Raw genomic sequence first — 21,923 nt, 5'->3', positions numbered from 1 at the left:
TTCTTAGCCACTGCCGACAGGCATGGGTATTGCTACCTTTGCCTGCCGGCAGTGGGAACACATCCCGAAATCTGCTGGCCACTACGATTAGCGGCCGGCAGCCGGGTGTTAGTGTTTTCAGCTGCCGGCCGGCAATCATTGCCGGCCGGCACACATTTGCGAACCAGTGACCTACCGCCTATTAGTTTAAAGGTAGTATATCTTTGAACTATACAGGGGTAAATGCCGGCCGGCACGTGTCGGCATACGTACCGGCGCGTGCTGGCCGGCACAACAGCATGCGATGTACAATAGTTACTATTTTTGTAGTATAGTACACACTGCATTAATAAATCTACAATGCAGAGCTTGTGGTAACACTAAAGTTATTTCTTCATACTTAATGTTATCTTGTATAGCCTTTTGCTGAGACCGTAAAATATATAAAAAGTGAGTTCTTTCTGTATTCATTCTATCCCGTATATTAAAACTTTATTTCAAGGTGTGAACTACACCTTAAATTTCTGTTTAGGAAATTGCATAAAGTATTCTAGAATAGAATTAACCTTAGTTTTAATATCTTGGGATGTTACAGCAATTGGCTGGACAGGAAATACAAGTATGTGTCCTTCCCTCTTTGTTTTAGCTTTACTGTGTAAGCTACATGTTCTAATATAAGTGGAAAGCCTTACTTGATACTCATGGATTTTTCTTCTCTTTACAGGAGGACCATCCGAAGTGCGGGAGTGTGTTTTGTAATGTCCGCAGTAAGAACTTCTGTGGACATCAGTTTTGCAGGAGGCTCGCAGCATGTGCAGCCTCCAAAGGTGATCTCCGGTATGGGGACCCTCAGGTTTGTACAGTATGTTCTAACCTGATTACTGAGGCTTTTGACAACCCCAAGTCGACGGAGTCAAGGGATGCTGCCAGGGAAAAGTTACGAACCTAGGTGAGGGGTTTTCAGAAAAACACTTCAGGACCCTACCTTCCAAATGAGAAGATGAGGGCCTACCTTTTCCCTAAAGCTTCGGCTGATGCAGTCATTCCTCAGCCGCAGGTGGAGATACCAACTGCCCAGAATCCGGTAGATTCTGAAGTCTCGGCCGCCCTTCAAGACATCCAATTGGATGATAAGATGTCGGAGGTGTCGGATTCTACAGAGAAGGACCTTTTAGGAGAAGGTCAGGAGGAGGAGCTGTCCCATGCTCCTCAAGTAGAAGAGGAAGAAATCGGCAAGATGTCAGTTACATCGGTTCCGGACCCAGAACCTGATCCCTCTACATCGTCTGCTATCCCAGATGAACTGGGAAGGACTTTCTTCTATTGTTGAGATGATCCAACAAATTCAAAAGAAGAATGATGTGAAGGAAGATGCAATGAAACTGAAGATACGTAGACTTGCAGCATCACGTGGGCCCCAGAAGCGACTCGACGTGAAGGATCTTCCTTTGTGCTCGGATACCAATCCTTGGAAGTATGCCGAACACATGCCAATGACAATCGGGAAGATCGTGATATCAGAAAAGTTGGGAGCAATTCCCCTGGAAGAGGTGGAATTTTGGCCCAACAAAGATTCTTACCCGGACTGCTATGTCTGCCTTAGGAAGGAGCCAGCCTCAAAGGAGGAGACGGAGCCGAAGGAGGTCATAGGTTTTACCATATTAAAGCTCAGACGTTACTTGCGAGCTCAATGAAAGAGAGGGGCTTCACAAACTCAAAGGTGCCTGCCTTGAGTAAGAAGCTTCCCTCCTTTGTGGCCTCTCCTACCAGAGCCTTTCCCTTCATGGAAAAGAGATATAAGGCAGCCTTAAAGGTGGTGGAGGCAGGGAAACCATGCCCCTCCTTAGAGGAGTGCAAGTCGTTATCTCTGACCTTGCTCTTGGACCAAGAAGACTGGAAGGACGTACACCTTACCTTCTCAGTCGGGAAGCTGGAAGCTGATATTGCTGAACATCAGTTTGGTGAGGAACTTCCAAAACTGTCAGAGGTTCTCTTGCGCAGAGAGCAAGAGACGAAGGAAAGACGTGCGGCATCGATATCGTTGCAAACGACATTAGAAACGATGGCAAGTGACCCCAAGATCCAGGACATGTTCATGGTAGTGGCCAAAACCCATCTGGCCAGAGTTACGAAGGATCTCTATAGCTTTATTAAAGCTAGGAGAGCCTGTAGAGAGATCGTGTTCGCCTCGGCTGCGGTGAGGCCTGAACCGAGGAAACTGATCTCCTCTCGTATCTGGGGTAAAGACCTCTTTCCCAATGAAGTGGTTAAAGATGTAGTAGACAAGGCCACCACAGAGAATAGGAACCTTCTCAAAAAGTGGGGCTTAGATCTTAAGAGAAAGTCTTCTCCGGATGAGGGTCCCCAACCCAAGGGGAAGACAAAAAGGCCTAGGCCATCCTCTCGGCCAGCTATACCCTACCGACAGCAACAACAACAACAACTCCCTGTGACCGCGGTGCCTCAGATAATGGCACAACCTCCAACCACGTACCAGTTGGTACCTCAACAAGTGGCGACTCAGTCGCCAGTTTTTAACCCAGCCTTTGAAAGGCAGAATTCTCCCTTTCGTTCGAAGGCTAGAGGAACAGCCAGAGGTTCTTCTAGACGCCCTTTAAGGGGAAGGGGATCCAGGGGAGGACGCAGTCAAGGAGGCAAGGCCTCAGGTCCGCAACAGCAGAAGTGAGATGCTTCCAGTAGGAGGGAGACTACAGCTATTTAGGGATCGCTGGACCTTCGATCCCTTGGCCCAAAGCCTAATAAAGAATGGACTAGGTTGGAGCTGGAGCAGTCCTCCACCTCAATTTCCTCAATTCTCCCAACACTCAACCCCCGTTTTGGAAGAATATGTCCGAGAACTCTTAGACAAAAGAGTAATCCGGAAAGTTAAGTCCATCAAATTCCAAGGAAGGCTGTTTTGTGTTCCAAAGAAGGACTCAGAAAAACTCAATCATTCTAGACTTGTCGCCACTCAACAAGTTCATAGTGAACTACAAGTTCAGAATGCTCACGCTTCAACACATAAGGACCCTACTGCCCAAAAGGGCATATACTGTCTCTATCCACTTGTCTGACGCTTATTGGCACGTTCCAATTAATCGTCACCTCTCCGCCTACCTAGGCTTCAAGTTACATAGAAAACTTTACGACTTCAGAGCCATGCCTTTCGGGCTAAACATAGCCCCAAGGATTTTCACGAAGCTCGCGAACGCAGCCGTCCATCAATTACGCCTAAAGGGGGTCCAAGTAGTAGCCTACTTGGATGACTGGCTGGTGTGGGCAGCATCCAGGACAGAATACATGCAAGCTTCTAAGATAGTGATCCAGTTCCTGGAACATCTGGGATTCAAGATCAACATCAAAAAGTCTTGACTTTCTCCAGCTCAAAAATTTCAGTGGTTGAGAATCCACTGGAATTTGGAGTCACATTGACTTTCCATTCCTGGGAAGAAGAGGAAAGAGATAGCAGGATCTGTCAAGAGACTGTTAAAATCCAAACGGATATCAAGACGCAAACAGGAGAGAGTGCTAGGCTAAGAACACAGCTAAAGGATGCAACAGGAGTCTGGAGAAAATACGCATCAAACGCGCGAAGAGATCTAATAAGACCACTACCGACTTGACTGCGAACGCTTCTCAAGCCGTGGTTCAATGCCAAGCAATTGAAGAAATCAATACTTCTTCAACCTCCTCCCCCGTCAGTAACTATCCACACAGACGCTTCAAAGGAAGGCTGGGGAGGTCACTCTCATCAGAAGAGAGTCCAAGGAGCTTGGTCCAATCTTTTCAAGTCATTTCACATCAACTTTTTAGAAGCCATGGCAGTACTTCTGACACTAAAGGAAGTATCTCCTCGCCACTCGACCCACATAAGACTGGTTCTAGACAGCGAGGTGATAGTGAGATGCCTGAATCGACAAGGGTCGAGGTCACCTCAAATCAACCAAGTGATGTGAGCCATATTCCGTTTAGCAGAAAGGAAGAAATGGCACCTGTCAGCAGTTCACAATCAAGGGTTCAGCAATGTGACAGCGGACGCTCTATCCAAGTTTACACCACTAGAGTCAGAATGGTCCCTAGACGCAGGATCGTTCTCCTTCATCTCGAGTCAAGTTCCGGAGTTGCAGATAGACCTCTTTGCGACGAAAGACAACAAGAAAATAGATCGTTATGTGTCCCCATACGAGGATCCGCTAGCGGAGGCAGTGGACGCTATGTCCCTAGACTGGAACAGATGGTCCAGTATTTATCTGTTCTCTCCGCACAACTTCCTTTTGAAGGTCCTCGACAAACTGAGATCCTTCAAAGGGAAGGCGGCAATAGTGGCCAAATAGCGTGTGGTTCCCTCTGGCATTGGAACTATGTCTAAAATTCGTAGCACTACCGGATCCATCCCTGTCTCAGCGAGTACAGAAGTTGACTGTCTTCGCTTCCTCACAGAAAACCAGGAACCTACATCTCATGATTTTCTTTCCTTAGTGAGGAGGAAAAAGTGAGCAGCCGACACAATACTATTTTTAAAGCGCTTAGAAGGTTTTGAAGTAAAAGTCATATTTCTGTTTGTACTCGCTTTGGGGGCCAGAGTAAGTGAAATGGTGGTTCTCTCTGGAGAGGAAAGCCACGTCCAGTTCTTGGAGGGAGAACTGAATCTATTTCCAGACCCAACGTTTCTTACCAAGAACAAGCTACCCACCAACAGGTGGGATCCCTAGAGAATCTGCCCTCTGAAGGAAGATGCATCTCTATGTCCTGTGGAGTGCCTAAAGTTCTATCTTCATAGAATTTCAGACTTTATGGGAGGACAGCTGTTCAGAGGAGAAACCTCGGGTTTAAAGTTATCTATAACTAAGGGCGAAACTTACCGGTGTTATTCACAAAACGGATCCTGATGGTACACCCGCTAGTCATGATCCAAGAAGAGTTGCTTCTTCCATAAAATTTCTTTATTTATATGGACTTTGAACATCTTTGTTCGTACACCGGCTGGTAGTCATCCAAGGTGTTCTTTATGCACTATGCGAAGCAAGTGGAGCAACTCAAGAAGTCTGTGGTAACAGCAGGTAGAATCCTTTAATCTTCTGTTTTAAATCTGCGAGGAACAGTGTAATTAATTTGGGACGATTAATTAAGAGGGTGGGTGTGTGGTCACTGTATGTTACTACACACTGAGCGATAGGCCACGAAAGTGTCCTCACGAACTGTTCCATTGACGTTGGTGAACTATAGCATAATACGGACACTTGTGCCAGCGTTTTTTACGCTAGTGTATATAAACAGTATACAGACTGTTTCCTTACTATTCATAATTTGATTGAAGTGGCAAATCTGTTTCCTATTAGTCGAAACAATATTTTCTGTTGACTGTTTTCTTTATGCTTTAATGGATATCATCCACATTTCATAAATTTTGTAAATGTTGATCTGATATATATGTTTATCAAATCTTAATAAACTAGTTCATAGTGAACCCTGCATCTTATTTGCCCACACTCATTTTATTAGAAATGTACTGAGCATTAAGATTAATATATAGATATTTTTATCATGGTATGTCTTTCAAGATTGTTCCCTGATTCAAGCAAAAATCCACTCACTTTAACCCTTCCTTAGGAAGGGTTGACGTTGTACCCTAAGGGGATGGTGGTAGAGATGCAAAATTTGTTCCTATGCGGATACAACTGTTATCCAATAGTTAATAAGAGTAGACATATTGGGGGATATGTCAGGAATTCATACTGACATTGGTGACTCTTATACAAACTTTACCTTATAATGTATGGGGCGAGACCTCTATACAAGCTTGTCATTTTGTCATCCATAGTTATTATATACTCCTCAAGACTTTTTCCAGAGTCTAGTACGACTCTTCCCTGTAGGGGGCAGGAAGCACTAACATAGTCCATGCTTAGATGAAATGATGTATGACGGTAACATCATAGGTCTCTAGGTCTAGATGGACCAGGAAAATACTTTCTTGAGAGTACGGAACCAGTTGAGAATCCACAGATACAGTAATTCTCTGGTAAACTTCCATCTGGACGACATGGCCTGAGCCCAAAAAACGGATTTTGAGCGAAGCAAAAAATCTAATTTTGGGTGAGGTAGCCATGTCGTCCTGATGGATCCGCCCTTCCTTTTATTGTAAAAGGGCTTATTGAGCCCTCCCTATAATACAGTATCTGTAGCACCTTGTATATCGCTACAAGGAATAAAGAGGGTGCTACCTCCTTCATCAGATACACACTGGTAACGGAATAGGAGAGATTCCTTATGAACGGCTCTCTTTTCATTCTCGTTTCAGATTCTTGTCACTGTAACCCATTGAAGCGTTAATACGGTTCGAGGTGAAGATAGCTATGTGACGTGTCAAGAATACGTCCTCTGATATTATGCGATATCCCTGTTAGATTTATTTAGGGATATTCGCTCCAGGAGTTAGAATTCTGGATACCTTAAGGTAAAATTCTCTGGAAATATCACTGTAGTCAAATATACCCCTGGCATCTACCCTTTAGGAACTTCCATCAGGACGACATGGCGACCTCACCCAAAAATAGATTTTTCGCTTCGCTCAAAATCCGTTAAATATTTTATATATTACAGAGAGCAAAGTTACTGGGCAGTAATTTTTCAGGTCTTTTGTGTCTTCCTTTTATGGATTAGTGTAATGATAGAGTTTTTCCAATCTGTAGGTGGAGGATATTCCTGCATACATTTGATGTAGAGTTCAGTGAGTTTAATACCATGGAATTATATCCATCAATTATTAAATCAATCGTTAGGCTATCTCCTCTAATATATATATATATATATATATATGTATATATACATACATATATATATACATATATATATATATATATATATATACTGTATATATATATATATATATACATACATATATATATATATATATATATTTATATATATATGTATATATATATATATATATATACATATATATATATATATATATATATACATGTATATATATTCATATATATACATAAACATATATATATATATATATATATAGATAGATAGATAGATAGATACATACATACATACATAGAGATACATAGATAGATAAATAGATAGAGATAACAGTATTAACTTCTGATCCTTTCTAAACTTTAGATCCAGTATATACACAACATCAAAACCCCAACTATTGAATTATATCTTTATTCACAATATCTGTGAATTTGTGCCTAATACCTCTCTCTCTCTCTCTCTCTCTCTCTCTCTCTCTCTCTCTCTCTGTAGATTTTTTTATAATCGAACTGTAATTGTCATATAATGGATTTAAATGAAAACTGCTAATACTTGAAATAATCTAATATATAGTTATCTTGGATCAAGGCCGAGACTTACCTGATTTGATGGAGTTCTGATGAAAAAGATGCTTTGAGTTTCGTGATAAGAACCCGTAAGATGTTGAGCAGGAAAATCAAGTTTGTCTGAAAGAGATAAAAGGTAACTTATGTACATGGAAAAACCTAGTAATAAGAACACTTATAAATAAAATCTTAACTTGTTTTCTTAATCAAAGCAATAGTGAACAACGGACATAAAAATAAAGAATACCTTCTTGCTGTTTTCGTCTACAAAGCGCTCATAGTAATCGATATCTGATGCCAATCAACTTAAAGGACAAAATCCGTTGACTTTAACAAATGACAGTTCCAACTTTATTTTGATTACTGTTATTATATATAATTTCTTTTTGGAGGGGGGGGGGGGATGTCAACCTTACTGAGTAAAGCTGTTATATGTACACATACAATGTCACTCTTATGTGATCCTTTGGGGGCCTACAAATACCTTTGTTGTTCAATAAATAAATTTAGTTATTCAGGAGCTCGTCATTGATTACCTTAAGCTGAGATAAATGCTATAGGACAGCAACGCCCATATTGTGACATGGCTGGGCAGAGACGAAGCAGCCCACCTCCCACAACCAAAGCCATCAGTAGCATTGTCCTCAGATGTACTACTGCCACTACAGATTCAGGGCTACTGCTAAGAAAGGTGCTTCTGGATGTAGGCCATCGCCTGAGGAGGTGGCCTCCCCATTAATTAATCTCCTTTTTTTTTGCCTGATTCAGGATATAATGTACTTTTTCTGCTAGATACTGGTGCCTGTCATTCCGTTCTTCCCAGTCATTCTAAGCCTGCTGATATCCACCTGGTGGCGGCCAACAGATCTGTTATTCACAGTCCCAGTTATGAGGTATTAACACTGTTATATTGTGGCATCCAGTGCCAGTGAAATTCCGTCATTGCCGATGTTACACTACCACTACTTGGTGCAGATTTCCTTCACTCATTTCCACTGTCTTATTAACATTGTACATCAGGGCTTAGTCAAAGCTATCTCTTACTCATTGACACCTTTATCACATGCTCCTTCCAGCCTCACTCTCCACATCAGGACACCCACAGATGCTTCAGCCAACTATATCGCGACGTTTTCCGTCCAGAACTATGTCACATACCAACAATCCTGCTAAACATGGCATTTATCACTATTTCAAGACAACGGGCTTTCCAGCCTTTGCAAGAGTCAGATATGTGGCCAAATGCTGTATGGCAATTGCTAAACACACATTCTTTGAAATAGAAGAAATGCAGCTTTGTCAAAAGGCCTCAAGCCCATGGTCGATATCGATAGCCCTGCACATTGTCTTGAAGAAGGATGGATCCCTATTCCCTTATGTGGATTACAGGCATCCTAACACGTAGACAGAACCAGACCAGTACCCCATCCCTAACACCACCACATACCTTCACAGTGCTATATTATTTTGAACCCTTGACCTCCTGAAAGGGTATAATCAGGTTTCCATGAACCAAGAAAACATCCCCAATACTGTCATTACCATCCTCTGTGGCTTTGAAATATACTTCCAACCACTCTTCCTTTGTTCTTTAAAACGTGGGGGCCACATTTCAACATTTCATGGGTGGTATCTTAAGCTAAGAAAGTGGCATTCTTGGTCATTACATCACTTTTGAGAGCATTCATCTCCTCCCTGAGAAGGTATCAGCAGTGCAGTAGTTCCCTACACCCCTGACCGTTAAAGCACCGAAGGAGCTTTTGGGTGGTGAAGTATTATCACCAGTTCTTGCCAGCTATCCTTGCTACTCTTACCACCCTCTAAGATTCCTTCCATGGGCAAGGCAAAAGCAACATGAATTAGGGCCCCCTTCAAGAGGTGAACTTCAATATAAAGAAAGCTTATCAACTGCCACGGCTATCCCCTCTTCTGTGCCAACTGTAACCGTCCTACTCTACACCGATGCCAGTAACATCGCTGTAAGGGTGGTGCTCAAACAAATGTTCAACGGATTTCCCCAACTAATGGCCTTCTTCATTAGAAAAAATGTCTAAGGCAGAATCCAGCTGCTCTACTTTCGAACAGAATTTTCTGATAGCTTATTTGGCTGTCCATCACTACCGTAATTTTTTTAAGTTCACGTCATTCATCCTTTGTACAAATCAATTACCACTTCCCCATGCCTTCGCTCAACAGTACGATGCCTGGTCCACCCATAAATGCCGACATCTCTGTCATTGCTGGGTGAAACTGTAACATTAAACATATCTCTGGTAAACTGAATCTTGTAGCTGATGCCTTTACAAAAACGCAATGGCCGCCAAATGGATGTACCTAGACTACCAAACCTGCAGCATCATACGTGACTCTTTGTTGGGAAGACATCACCCTCAATCACTCTAATGCCACCCTCTTCTAAGACATCAGTACTGGTAGGCTACACTTAGGGATATTTGCCCACATGCACCAACAGGTGTTTCAGCCTCTCACAATCCTTGTGCCGATATTCTGTACAGCTACTGAAGTATAAGAATATATGGCATGGTATTACTAAATATAGCAAGGATAAAGTCAGTGCCATGTACTTCATGCCAAGCTTTAAGGGGCCCCGCCAAAATGCCAATATGGGAAGAAAAACACAAAATCCTGAAAAAATCACTGAGCTTCGTATGGCAATGGAGAATGCGTATACCAAATATTTTGTCAATATTCCACTTACAATCATAGTTACAGGGTAATTAGTATAAGTAACGCAATAAACCAAAAACATTAATCCCTACAAAAAATGCAGTATTTCTTATGTTATCGCAAATTTAGATAATTATTACATATTAATATAAAATAAATTGTAAGCAATGGAATCTGTATAGATTCCATGAGTCACCAGACGAAGTATTACATGGTAATTACACCCTTTGGGCTTCAGTGCTAGCACAAAGCTCAGAGAGAGTACATGCCGGAGGCTGACCTCTGGCATTCACTAGCTTTTACGTCAGTTTTTCTTAATTTCAGCAAGAATTTCATCATGTCAAGTAGGAAAAGACAAATTCAATATCTTGCTAAGATAAGCAAGAAGAAAATTCGCTCCAAAAACAGTTCAGAAGGGGGTAATATCGGAGATATTAGTGGAGTTGGTGAAGGAGAGAGACGGTAAAGCAAGATATTGAGGAAAGGGATCTTCATTTATGATTAAATCATGAGGAATAACAATATTTTGGCTTATTAATATCCAAAAAGGAACATATAATTTATAACAATCATGATTTATTAATATTGTCTTTGTAAAAATACAAAGAGTTACTTTGAACGCCCGTATCTCAAAACTATTCTTATTGACCTTCAAATTCTATCTCCTCGCTTAGTTTTAAAGATATTCCAAAGAGGAAAAGATAATGTCAACATCTCGCTAACATGAGGAAGAAGAAATTTTGCTCCAATAAGAGTTCAGAAGTGGGTAACATCACGATATTAGCGGAGTTAATGAGGGCACCAGAGAGAGTGTTGTGGATGCAGGAACAACCAGGAGACTAAAGAAGCAAGATATTGAGCAAGGGGATCTTCATTTATGATTAAATTATGATAATAACGTGTTTTGGTTTATTGATATTAAAAAGGAACATAAAATTCATAATAATCATGATTTATTAATGTCTTTGTAAAAATACAAAGAAAAACTTCGAATGGCCGTATCGCAACACTATACTTATTGACCTTCAAATTCTATCTTCTCCCTTAGTTTTAAAGATATAGCATTGAAATTGGGTATATAATTTAGCGACATTATAAAACAATGAAATAGAGCTCTTTCTCCAATTTGTTTATCATATTCTTTTTCTTAGTTTTTCCTCAGATTTATGGGGTTAGTTTTTTACCATAATGAAAAAATATTCATATCTAGCAAAAAATTAATTGTAGAAAAAAACTCTCTATCCTATTGGAGGACTACACCAGGTCTATATGGATTAATAATCCCAGGTGTTACTATTAAGTATCAAGTGAGGAGATAGAATTCGAAAAACACCCATTTTCAGGATAAATCACCCTGTGATTGCAAAATCGAAGGTCAGAGGCAAAAATCCTATGTATTTTGGAGATGTCTTAAGTCACCTTGTTAAGTGGTATGGATTTCAAAGTCTTGTTCGTAAAACTAGCATTAGCCGTCCAGCCCACTTGAGGGATTCAACAACCCCAGATCTACATTCAGGAGAAGGAATTGATGCAAAAAGAGTCGCATCCTCTGCATATGCAACAAGCTAGTTTTCTAGGCGAAACCACAGATCATGTACATATAGTATGAAAAGTAATGACACTAACCTGAGAAATACCAGCTATCACATTTGCTATACTCACTATTTTGCCCATCAACAACAACTCTTTGCAGATCTATTATCTAAAAAAATGATAATGGCACTAAGAAATGACCCACCCACTCCCAACTGTTTGAGTTTGAAAACAAAGGCTCATGATTAACGCGGTCAAGGCAGCACTAAAATCAATGCCAATCATACGAACTTCCTGACCCCAATCAAAGGATATCTGTACAGCATTAGAGATTGTAAGAAGGGCAGCACATGCTCCAAGGCCTTTACAAAAATCAAATTGCAAACAAGTGAACAGATGATTACCTTCAGCAAACCTATTAAGACATTTTGTCAAAAGACATTAAAAAACTTTAGATAATATGATGGTTATGGAAATTGGACGGTTATCAGTTGGATTTGAGCTACCACACACACATTCATATAGTTGAGTAACTATCAATTCTTCAACAATTGCTAAAAGCTCATCTTCTTGCTAACTTGTGCAAAATAACAGATAACGTTTGGGGTAAAAAATCTGCAATCTTTAAAAAAAAAACAAAGAAAATTAACCATTTGGGTTTACACCTCCATAAGCATCAAGATTCGTCAAGAAAGCTTTAATTTCACGAGATCGGAAAACTAAACAATGATGTAAGTTTCTTATTTGCACACAGTAATTTATGTCAACCAAATAGTCTTTAATGCATTCAAAACCTTGATCTTCAATACCAATGGACCGTAGATGATTTAGTAGCAGTTCATGCACATCTGTATCAGAAGCATCACTAAGAGCAAGTAATATCAAAATACCACATTTGCTTTCATCCATCATTTACAACAGAACAGATAGCTGTCTCAGTAGCAGACTGGTTGCCTGTCAAAGCTTCTATTTCATCTAATTGACTAATTAGTTGTTCAAGAATTACATATTCTAGCATTTTTGAAGTAAAGAATAGAGTCAAAATAGGTCTTATGAGCTTAATTCCTGGTAATCTAGAGCACTTTTCAGGACCAGTTTGACTATAACCATTTCTCCAGTTACTTCAGATATTGACATTGGATTGATTGCACAGTTGGTTTTCTTTGGTCTTTTGATAATCCTGGTGATATCGTATTGTATCATATTAGGGAATCTCGTTAATTGTATCTGTGCATTTGGTGTAGCCTTATTCTGATGTTGAATATTTGTAAATGACGTAGTTATATTTTCTATTTTGTTTTTAAAGAACACTAGGAAACTATTTGCTAATTCCTGATCACTGCACCCCTATGGTAGCCGTTTTTCAATTACAATTCTCATTATACCATTTAGGGGACGATATAACTTATCTATGTCTGTGGCTGCTTTGCGGGTCTTTCTCTTTTAGTATTCAATTTTTCCTTTCTTAGTAGATAACTATATAGTCACATTGCAGTTTTGTATTCTACCCATGTACTTTCAGTTTTTACCCCATCCCACTTTCTTTCTTTACGTGTTCTTTTCCTCTTTTTCTCTAAAGTCTCTAAATCAAATCAAGGAGATTGATCTTTAATAATGATAGTATTTTCCATCAGTGGACACATGGTATCATATCCACTTTTACTGACCCTCTTATATATGGTCATAAGGGAGGCAACACATGTGGCGCCCAAAAAACGTTGGTTATCATGATCGCAGCGAATACTAATGGCATCATTTATTTTTTTGTAACTTTTTCAATAAATAAAAAGGGAGAGAAGTTTGATTCATCTCTAAACTTTATCTTTTTTTTTGCCACTGGGTATTTCTGTAAAGGTAGTCTAAAAGTGATAAGATTGTGCACTGGAGAGAAAGTGCACTTTTCTTCTATATTTATATCAGATATAATGTTATTTTTTTATTCTCTTAAAATTAGGTCCAACGTATGCCCAGTCAAAGTAGTTGCCCAATTCACATTATTCACCAATTGATATGATCCCAATAACTCATTAAATGCTGGCGTACCAAGATTTGATGCGTCATCCATCCAAAGTGTGAAGTCTCCACAAATAGCTAATTTATTTTTTCTATGATAATCATCTCAATGAGTACACTGAATTCTTCAAAGAAGATACTGATATTCATTCTTGGAGGTTTATAAACTGTTTCAAAGGATTTTTTGTTTTTGTTTTTGCTTTTATGCATAGAGTTTATTTCTATATATTCAAAGCTTGTAGCAATAATTCTTTTTAACATCTTAAGATTTGAATAACCCTTATGAAAGAAGAGCCCTGCCCTCCCAACAGACCTGCCCTATCTCGGAATACGAAGGAAACCATGTGTGTGTGTGGCGCAGGGGTGGGGTGGGGTTGGGGGTCATATCAGCGATCTTAGTCTTGTCAAAGTTATCCAATCATGTTTTAGATAATGCTAGTATGTCCACCTATTTCTCATTTATCAATTTTCGAATTTTAATAGTTTTATGATCAACAGATTGTATATTTACATATCAACAGTTATTATTGTTATTTTATTATTATAGCTAGCCAAGCTACAAGCCTAGTTGGAAAAGCAAGATGCCATAAGCCCAAGGGCTCCAACAGGGAAAATAGCCCAGTGAGGAAAGGAAATAAAGAAATAAATAAAGGATGAGAATAAAATAACAATATATCATTCTAAATTTTATGATATCCTTAGTATTTTCTGCAAGCTTTGAAATTTCTTGAAATCACTTGAATTCATTTGGTTTGTTTATCTTAGTGCAATTTATACATTTTACCTGTTGCAAATCACATTCTTTGGTGAAATGTTTTTTTGAACATTTCCCACAGACTTTATCATGTCTTAAACTTGCAATCTTTTTCAAAATGTCCATACTTCTGGCAGTGGTAGCTGGTGATCACATGGTACCTATCATGTATGTTAAAAGTACCCCATCGCAACATAACTTTGTCACCATTATCATGAATAATCTTCCGAACTTCAGGGTCACATTTTAACAAGCCGTAGGTAGCCCATCCTGCAGCACTTTTCTTGAATACCAGACTTATCTTCACTTCTATGTTTTGGATATGGTCCAGAGAACGATTTATTTGAACCAAAGCAATTACTGCTTCATCTTCATCATTGTATACATTGCATATCATTATCTCAGGTTTTAGTTTTCCAATTTTCCTTATCTCAGTGTTGGCAGCCATGGTTTGAATCTTGTTTGCTGCTTCCGCTCTGATCTTTTCGTCTGCAAAGTTTACAATAATATTTCCATTTGAAGTTGACTTCGTTTTAAAGATTGGAATGTCTTTAAGTGCCTGTTCGTCCTCATTTTTTTCTGTCAGTGATTTTAAATGATAAGTTGATGCTTTATCAATTTAATTACTAGTGGATTTTTTTCCTCAACTTTATCGGCATATGTCATTTCCTCTTGTTTTGGGTCCACCAGTGTTTGAAGTGTAAACTTAGTTGATTCCATATTCAGCGAAAGATTATCAACTTTTGCAGTGAGATCAATGGTCTAGGTGGAACTTGCTGCTCTGCAGTGAGTTGCGCAATTCGGTGTTCCAATCCAGCGTTTTTCTCTTCATGTCCATTTATGTGAAGGTCTTTCAATTTCAGTTCCTCCTCCTTTTTTGATATAATGGTCTTAGTCATAATGGATTCTACACAGATTGGACAAATCCATTTCAAGTTTGTTATATCCTCATCTCTGATGTTTACCTCTATCAACTCACACTTCTTGTGCTAGTACTTTTTACAGCCACATCTATCTATTTTTTTCTGTCTCCCCTCGAAAACCCACAAAAGGTGTTTCCATAAGATTAACTATTATTTTCAAAGCTTTCACAAACGATGACTTAAGCTGAAACACAGCTCAGGGCGAGAATTCGACGAGCTGTTCAATAACACTTCAATCGACAACGTCTCTTAATGAAGATATAATTATTATTATTATTATTATTATTATTATTATTATTATTATTATTATTGTTATTATTATTATTATTATTTGCTAACTAAAACCCTATTTGGAAAAGAAGGATGCTATAAGCCCAAGGGTTCCAACAAGGAAAATAGCCCAGTGAGGAATGTAAATAAAGAAATAAAACAAGAGAAGTTTATGGATAATAATAGCATTACGATAAATCTTTCATCTATAAACTATAAAAACTTCAAAATAACCAGAGGATAAAAGCTTCAAACTAACAAGAGGAAGAAAAACTAGATAGAATAGTGTGTCCGGTTGTCCCCTCAAGCAAGAAAACTCTAATCCAATACAGTGGAAGACCATGGTACAAAGGCTAAAGCACTACCCAAGACTAGAGAACAATGGTTTAATTTTGGAGTTCCCTTCTCTTAGAAGAGCTGCTTACCATAGCTAAAGAGTTTCTTCTACCCTTACCAAGAGGAAAGTACCCACTGAACAACTATAGTGCAGTAGTTAACCTTTTCAGACAAAAAAAATTGTTTGTAAATTTCAGTGTTGTTAAGTGCATAAGGAAAGAGGAGAATGTGCGAAGAATAGGCCAGACTATTCTGTGTATGTGTCGGCAAAGATGAAATAAGTCGTAACCAGAAAGAGGGATCCAATGTAATACTGTCTGGCCATTCAAAGACCCAATAACTCTCTGGCGGTAATATCTCAACGGGTAGGTGGTGTCTTGGCCAACCTACTACCTACATTTTGTCACAACAATTTTTACTGCTGAAAAATTTTGGTTGCCAGTGAAATGGGTAACATTTTTTAATATTCCTCGTAATCAGGAATCCTCCTGTATCTAAAATTAACTTCCTGATAGGAGTTAACATTCAGGGACATCATAAATGTATTTCATTTCATTTATAGTCCAAAATAAGGGTCCTGTAATCAAGCATTCAAGATGATGATATATATAATGTTCCATAAATATGACCAACTCAGTAAAGTTATTTACTGCGTTCTTTGCTCATGCTCTTTCCAAATATGATCATTTCTACATTGCTTACTAGTAAATAGTCCATTAATTTTCTTGATCGTACTCTTAATTGCTTAAAATCCTATATGAAGTGTTAACATTCTAAGGAGATCCGAAAAATCTTTTTTTTTTTATATTAAGATTTTCTATGAAAGATAATAAAACTCACTCAATTTAAAAAAAATTACTTTTTTCTATTCCCTGCATGCATTATACAGTATATCTAAATAGCTTCTAGTTCATCCCAAAGGCAAAATATTTGCTTATTTCCCAGTAACCTTCCCCAAAACATGTTATAGGAAAACCTTGGAGTCATGAAAGTTTCCTCTTATATTTTAGTTTTCCTTTTCTGAGCTTCTTTCTCTATCCGCTGATATACTGTTTTAGGTTTTTATTCTTTAAAACTTGTGTTCCTTCCTTTCATTCATTACTCATTTATTCATTAAACATCCTCAATATCTTTTGAATTAACGGCCTTTTACTTCCTAGCTTCTCACTATCCCTGCAGAAAAAAAAAAAAAAAAAAAAAAAAAACTCCGAGCGCCAGCATGAAACTCCTTCACTTGACCATTCTAACCCGGAACCATTCGAAACTTGTATGGAACCAAAACAAGTTATTCATTAGCTGGATTCAGAAATAAAGCATTTGGAGCTTTGCATCTAATTTCTCTCCATCAAGTGTTAGCTTTATACTTACAATCTCCATGAAAAAAATAATTGATTGTGAAGTACGTTTTTTATACAATTTTTATCACATTCCTTTAACTTTATTCCACTCAACGAAAATATCTTAGTTGATTTTAAAGCAAGGGGGTAAATCTTATTACATAACATTTTAGTAATGTACACATTAATTGGAAAATTAGTGGCATGTGGAGGAATGCAGAAAATAATTATTGATTAATGTAGTATAATTAAGACTAAGGAAACTGTTGGTATGAGGATCGTTAGGTAACAAATCCCCCAAACACTCAAAAGACAATGATATTAAAAAAAAAAAAAATAACATTACCTAAATCCCAGCACACTCTGATAATCAACAAATTTGCCATAAAGCAAAGTAGCAAGCGAATTAAAGTTCTCGTGATAAATATTGAATTAGCAGTGTAACAATGATTTAACGTAAGATTTTCCTGTACATGTTTAAAATTTTAGTTCAAATGTCATAAACACACGATGAGACGGCAAACGCACCAAAAAGAAATATAATGCTTAATGAAGAGCAAATGAATGAGGATCTAAAGCCTGAAATGACATATCCCCTTGTGTCTGAATAACTTTGGAAGTATTTCATAGTAATGTATCCTTACCTAATACGAAATGTTGCGATCTATGAATATCTAAATACTGAAAAAAGTTCTTTAGTAGTTAATCCAGCATTAGAAAAATTTCGATAGCTTGTTGGAAGCATGATACTATTATTTTAACATGAAGCATTGCTTAAATATATAAAACATAATTGTGATAATGTATGGATGTCTAGATATTAATTTATATGGTGGACGATTACTAAATTGACTTACAGAAATCAATTTATCTCTCTCTCTCTCTCTCTCTCTCTCTCTCTCTCTCTCTCTCTCTCTCTCTCTCTCTCTCTCACTAAATGTTTTTAAGGTTGGTATAATTTCATTTGTGTTTCCTTTATAAATATTATACAGTATGGAACCATAAGTTAAACCACCTTTTCTTCCATCATTGCTATTGGGAATAACAATAGCGACTAGAAACAATCTAAAGTAGCTATTAACGGTTAGAGGATATGGGCAACTTGTTTCTCGAAGCATCAGAAGACCTGCTTACATTCCATGGGATTACTGATTAATAAATGATTCGAGCCGTGAGAGAAGCTGGACACTTTTGGAAGAAATCAGTACGAGAACTTTGTGCAACAACGGTTTAATGAGTGAAGTGTGTTGGGTTTTACCGTAGCCCAAGGAATTAATGATCTTTATTACAGTTGCTTCCAGTGCGCCAATTTAATCCATCTCTGCTACCAGTGCCATATCCGAAGTGAACGTGAACAGTTTTCCGGACTCTTTAATTCTTGTCAAAGTCACGGAGGGGACTTAGACACCCTTTTCTAATATGAAATTCAAGCAGCACCCCATTTATCTTCGACTATGGGAAGCAATGAGTGTTTGACAAATCTGGTTTGTCGCTCTCACTAGAAAAAATGTTTCAAGGCAACACATTGTTTGAGACATGGCCAGATGTCAGTATCATCGAAGATTTGGTGATGGTTTACATTTTGCTTCCATATACAGTAGTTGTAGGACTTTCGAAGATTATGCAGAAAGGGGTTAACATACATTAAGAGGGAGCTAGTAAGTGTGAACGGAGTTGATATTTTGTGGGATACTTACACAGATCACAGTATGAATGGTGGGAGAAAGGAAGGCCACATGTGGTGGAGAATTACCTGGATGTTGGCAAAATGATAACGATACTACTGTCTTATATCATTTCCTGGCCACAAAGTTTAAATCATGTCCACTAGAAGGCAAGAAGATCTAGATCACGCTGGAGGACAAAGTAATTGCTATGTCAGAAGTCGATATTACGGTGATATCACCACGCTCTTATGAGGAGGTAGATGCCAGAGGGATCCTTTATATTTGTGATGTAGTCAAGTCTGGTTTTGGGAGAGTCAACCTTAGGAAAAATGACACTGATGTTGTAGTACTGGGTATTTGATTTCCCTAAGAAATTGAAAGCCACGGAGAACTATAATTACAGTTTAGGAAGGAAAGTTGGAGAAGAGCACTCCGTCATGTCATTAGATCAGCGCTAGGGCAAGAAAGGCAAGAGTCCTTTTTATTTTTTTTTACTTTTACACTGGATGTGATAATGTGTCTTCATTTTCCAATCACCCCAAAAGTTGTCATTTATGACATGGTATTCATACCCAAAATTCATAAGGATTTTCTGGGCTCTTCCTACAATGTCATGTGTAGTAACAGAGGAGATATGTCATACTAATGTATGACAAAATTAGGAGTGAGCAAAGTTTCAACAAATGCAGGAAAGACTTACTCCATAAAGTATCAAGACAATATTGAGAACAAACCTCCAACAAATATTGCACATGTACAGCATATCAAATGTACGCGTTTAACAAAGGGCTAGATATGAGCTTAAAGCACTGGGCAAAAAACATTATTTACCAAATCCATAAAACTGGGGTTGCGCCTGACAGTGACAATTCCCCATAGGAACCTTTGTGGCCAGATCTTCAAGAGGCCAGTTAACCTTGCTTAGAACTTATCAAGTGTCGTTGCAAAAATAGATGTAGGAAAGGCAATTGGTGAAGCTATGCTTGTTTAGTGGGAAGTGTTTGCAGGTATAGCCTATATTAAGTTTAAAAAAAACTGGTCAATGATTTTCTAATAAGAGGCGACATTGTCACATTTACTAATATTCTTTTATTTTTTGTAGACTCACAGGAGCTCTTAGTTTTTAAAGAACATTGAACATTATGCTTTACATACAGTTGTATATATACTGCAGGTATTTTCAAGGTTTTGACTTATGATAGTGAACTATAATATTGCTGAGATAAAGTCATGCAAAAATATGATGTTTACCATTACAGACTAGTAAACCTATATTTATGTGGGTATTTGTTTGATGTCAATCGCTCGTTAGCATATGTAGTGATGGCCATGCAAAACACCCTAGACAGTTTGCCAGAAGAAAAAAATGACGGAGAATAACTGCCCCGATTCCAAAAAGGGGCCAGGCATGGGCAGCCACTATCTTCCAAACCAAGGAAGGGGAGAACGAAGTCAGCAGGTGAGAAGAGTCTCCAAATGTTGGCAGTGTGGGGGAGAGAAGCACCAACAAGTGGAGTGCCCCACCCAAGGATCCCTCCGCTGTTACACTTGTCAGGTCTAATGTCATCTATCTCGAAAGTTCCCAGTAAAAAAATGGCGGGGGTGGGCAAGCTGTTGGTCACACACACCATCCCCCGGCCCAACATCCGAAGGAAATAAAACAGAGGAAAGGGAAGATCGATGCCAACCCCTATGACAACAGAAGCAGCAGCAGAGGAAGCGGTGAGAGTGGCTACGATAGAGCGGGCACTGGGACCTTCCTTGGTACCAATGACCTCACACCCAGCACTAGAGACAGGCGCAAGGGGGCAAGGGGGCAGTGATATTGCAAGCGAGGTCATTGGCCTGTGCTGCTAATAACATGGTTTTTTTCACTTTTTTATAAAAAGGTTCGTGGATACACTACACAGCCTGATACTCTTCAGATGAGTACCTTCTTGTTCTTGTGTTCGAATGGTACTGCCTGAGCAATTCTGTTAATCATTAGCTCTGTTTCTCCAATATTCACCTTCAATTCTCTTCTTTCTAGGGAATTTTTCCGTGCTAAAACTTTTCCTTGCAGTTCTGTATTGTGTTTAATATAATGACTAAATTATCCACAAACATCAATTCCCATAATTATTCGTTTTTCCTTAATTAGGATGTCACAGTATCTTTATTCAAGAGAAGCAAGAACAGAGTTAAAGGTGATCCCTGATGGAGGTTAACCTCAGCAAAAAATATGTCTCCTTATATTCGCTCTGTACAGTGGTTCATGCTCCCTCGTACATTTTCCTCACAATCACTAACTCTACCAACTTCTCTAGTACACCTCTTTTTCTTAAGCATCATTAGACTAATCCTCTTTGTACCCTGACATATACCTTTACAAGATCCACAAAACACATGTAAACTTTATCATTTCTTTCCAGGTATTTCACTTGGAGTTTTTTTAGTGAAAAAGGTAACATAAACTATGCACTATCCTTCCATAAACCCAAACTTGTTTTTTCTAGAATCTTGAATACAGGTTACAAAAGCTTTATGCCTAGGTAATTACCCCAGTTTAACACGTCTCCTTTCTAATTTTGACAATTGAATCCTTCAATTATCTTCCCAGACCTTTGACATTTCTCTACATCCCAGATCTTTTCCAGTAGTTAGCGCACCCCCTCTTTGCCTAGATGTTTCATTGCCTTGATAATATATCTTACTTCCTCTGATTTTCTCGTAGCCTTACTTACATTCTATTTCATTACAGCATTCTCAACTTCACTCTATCAGATGTTTCCATTGTATCAGATGTTACCTATGGGTCCTTCTACTGAAAGGTAATTTTCCAGTTCTTCACACACAATCTCGGAATTTAACAGTTGTAAAAAATAGTCTTTCCATTTTCTCTTTAATTCTTCATCCTTGATTAGGATATTTCCATTTTCATCTTTAATAAGTTCTACCTCTCCTTCATCCTGCCTGCCTCTTCTTCTTGCTTTTGCAAATCTGTACACTATCTATTTTCTTCTGGCGTCCCTATTATCTCATATTAATTTCTTTTGGCTGCTCCTTTTGCAATCGCTACCCTCTTCGTCGGCCTATATTCCCCT

The 21,923-nt window shown here is 38.5% G+C and overlaps 1 protein-coding gene across 2 annotated transcripts in view; it reads right to left on the bottom strand.

The window, feature by feature from the left end:
- Positions 1-21,923, bottom strand: part of LOC137643931 (PDF receptor-like) — a 546,960-nt gene that overhangs the window by 117,431 nt on the left and 407,606 nt on the right. For both annotated transcript variants that reach the window (XM_068376700.1, XM_068376708.1), the window contains one exon: positions 7,354-7,439. In XM_068376700.1, coding sequence (XP_068232801.1) covers positions 7,354-7,439 — 86 coding nt within the window. The remainder of the gene's footprint in view (positions 1-7,353; positions 7,440-21,923) is intronic.

The sequence above is a fragment of the Palaemon carinicauda genome, chromosome 1, assembly GCF_036898095.1.
Source record: "Palaemon carinicauda isolate YSFRI2023 chromosome 1, ASM3689809v2, whole genome shotgun sequence".
Lineage (NCBI taxonomy): Eukaryota > Metazoa > Arthropoda > Malacostraca > Decapoda > Palaemonidae > Palaemon > Palaemon carinicauda.
The sequence above is the reverse complement of the archived record's forward strand: the minus strand, read 5'-3'. Positions and strand labels throughout refer to the sequence as shown.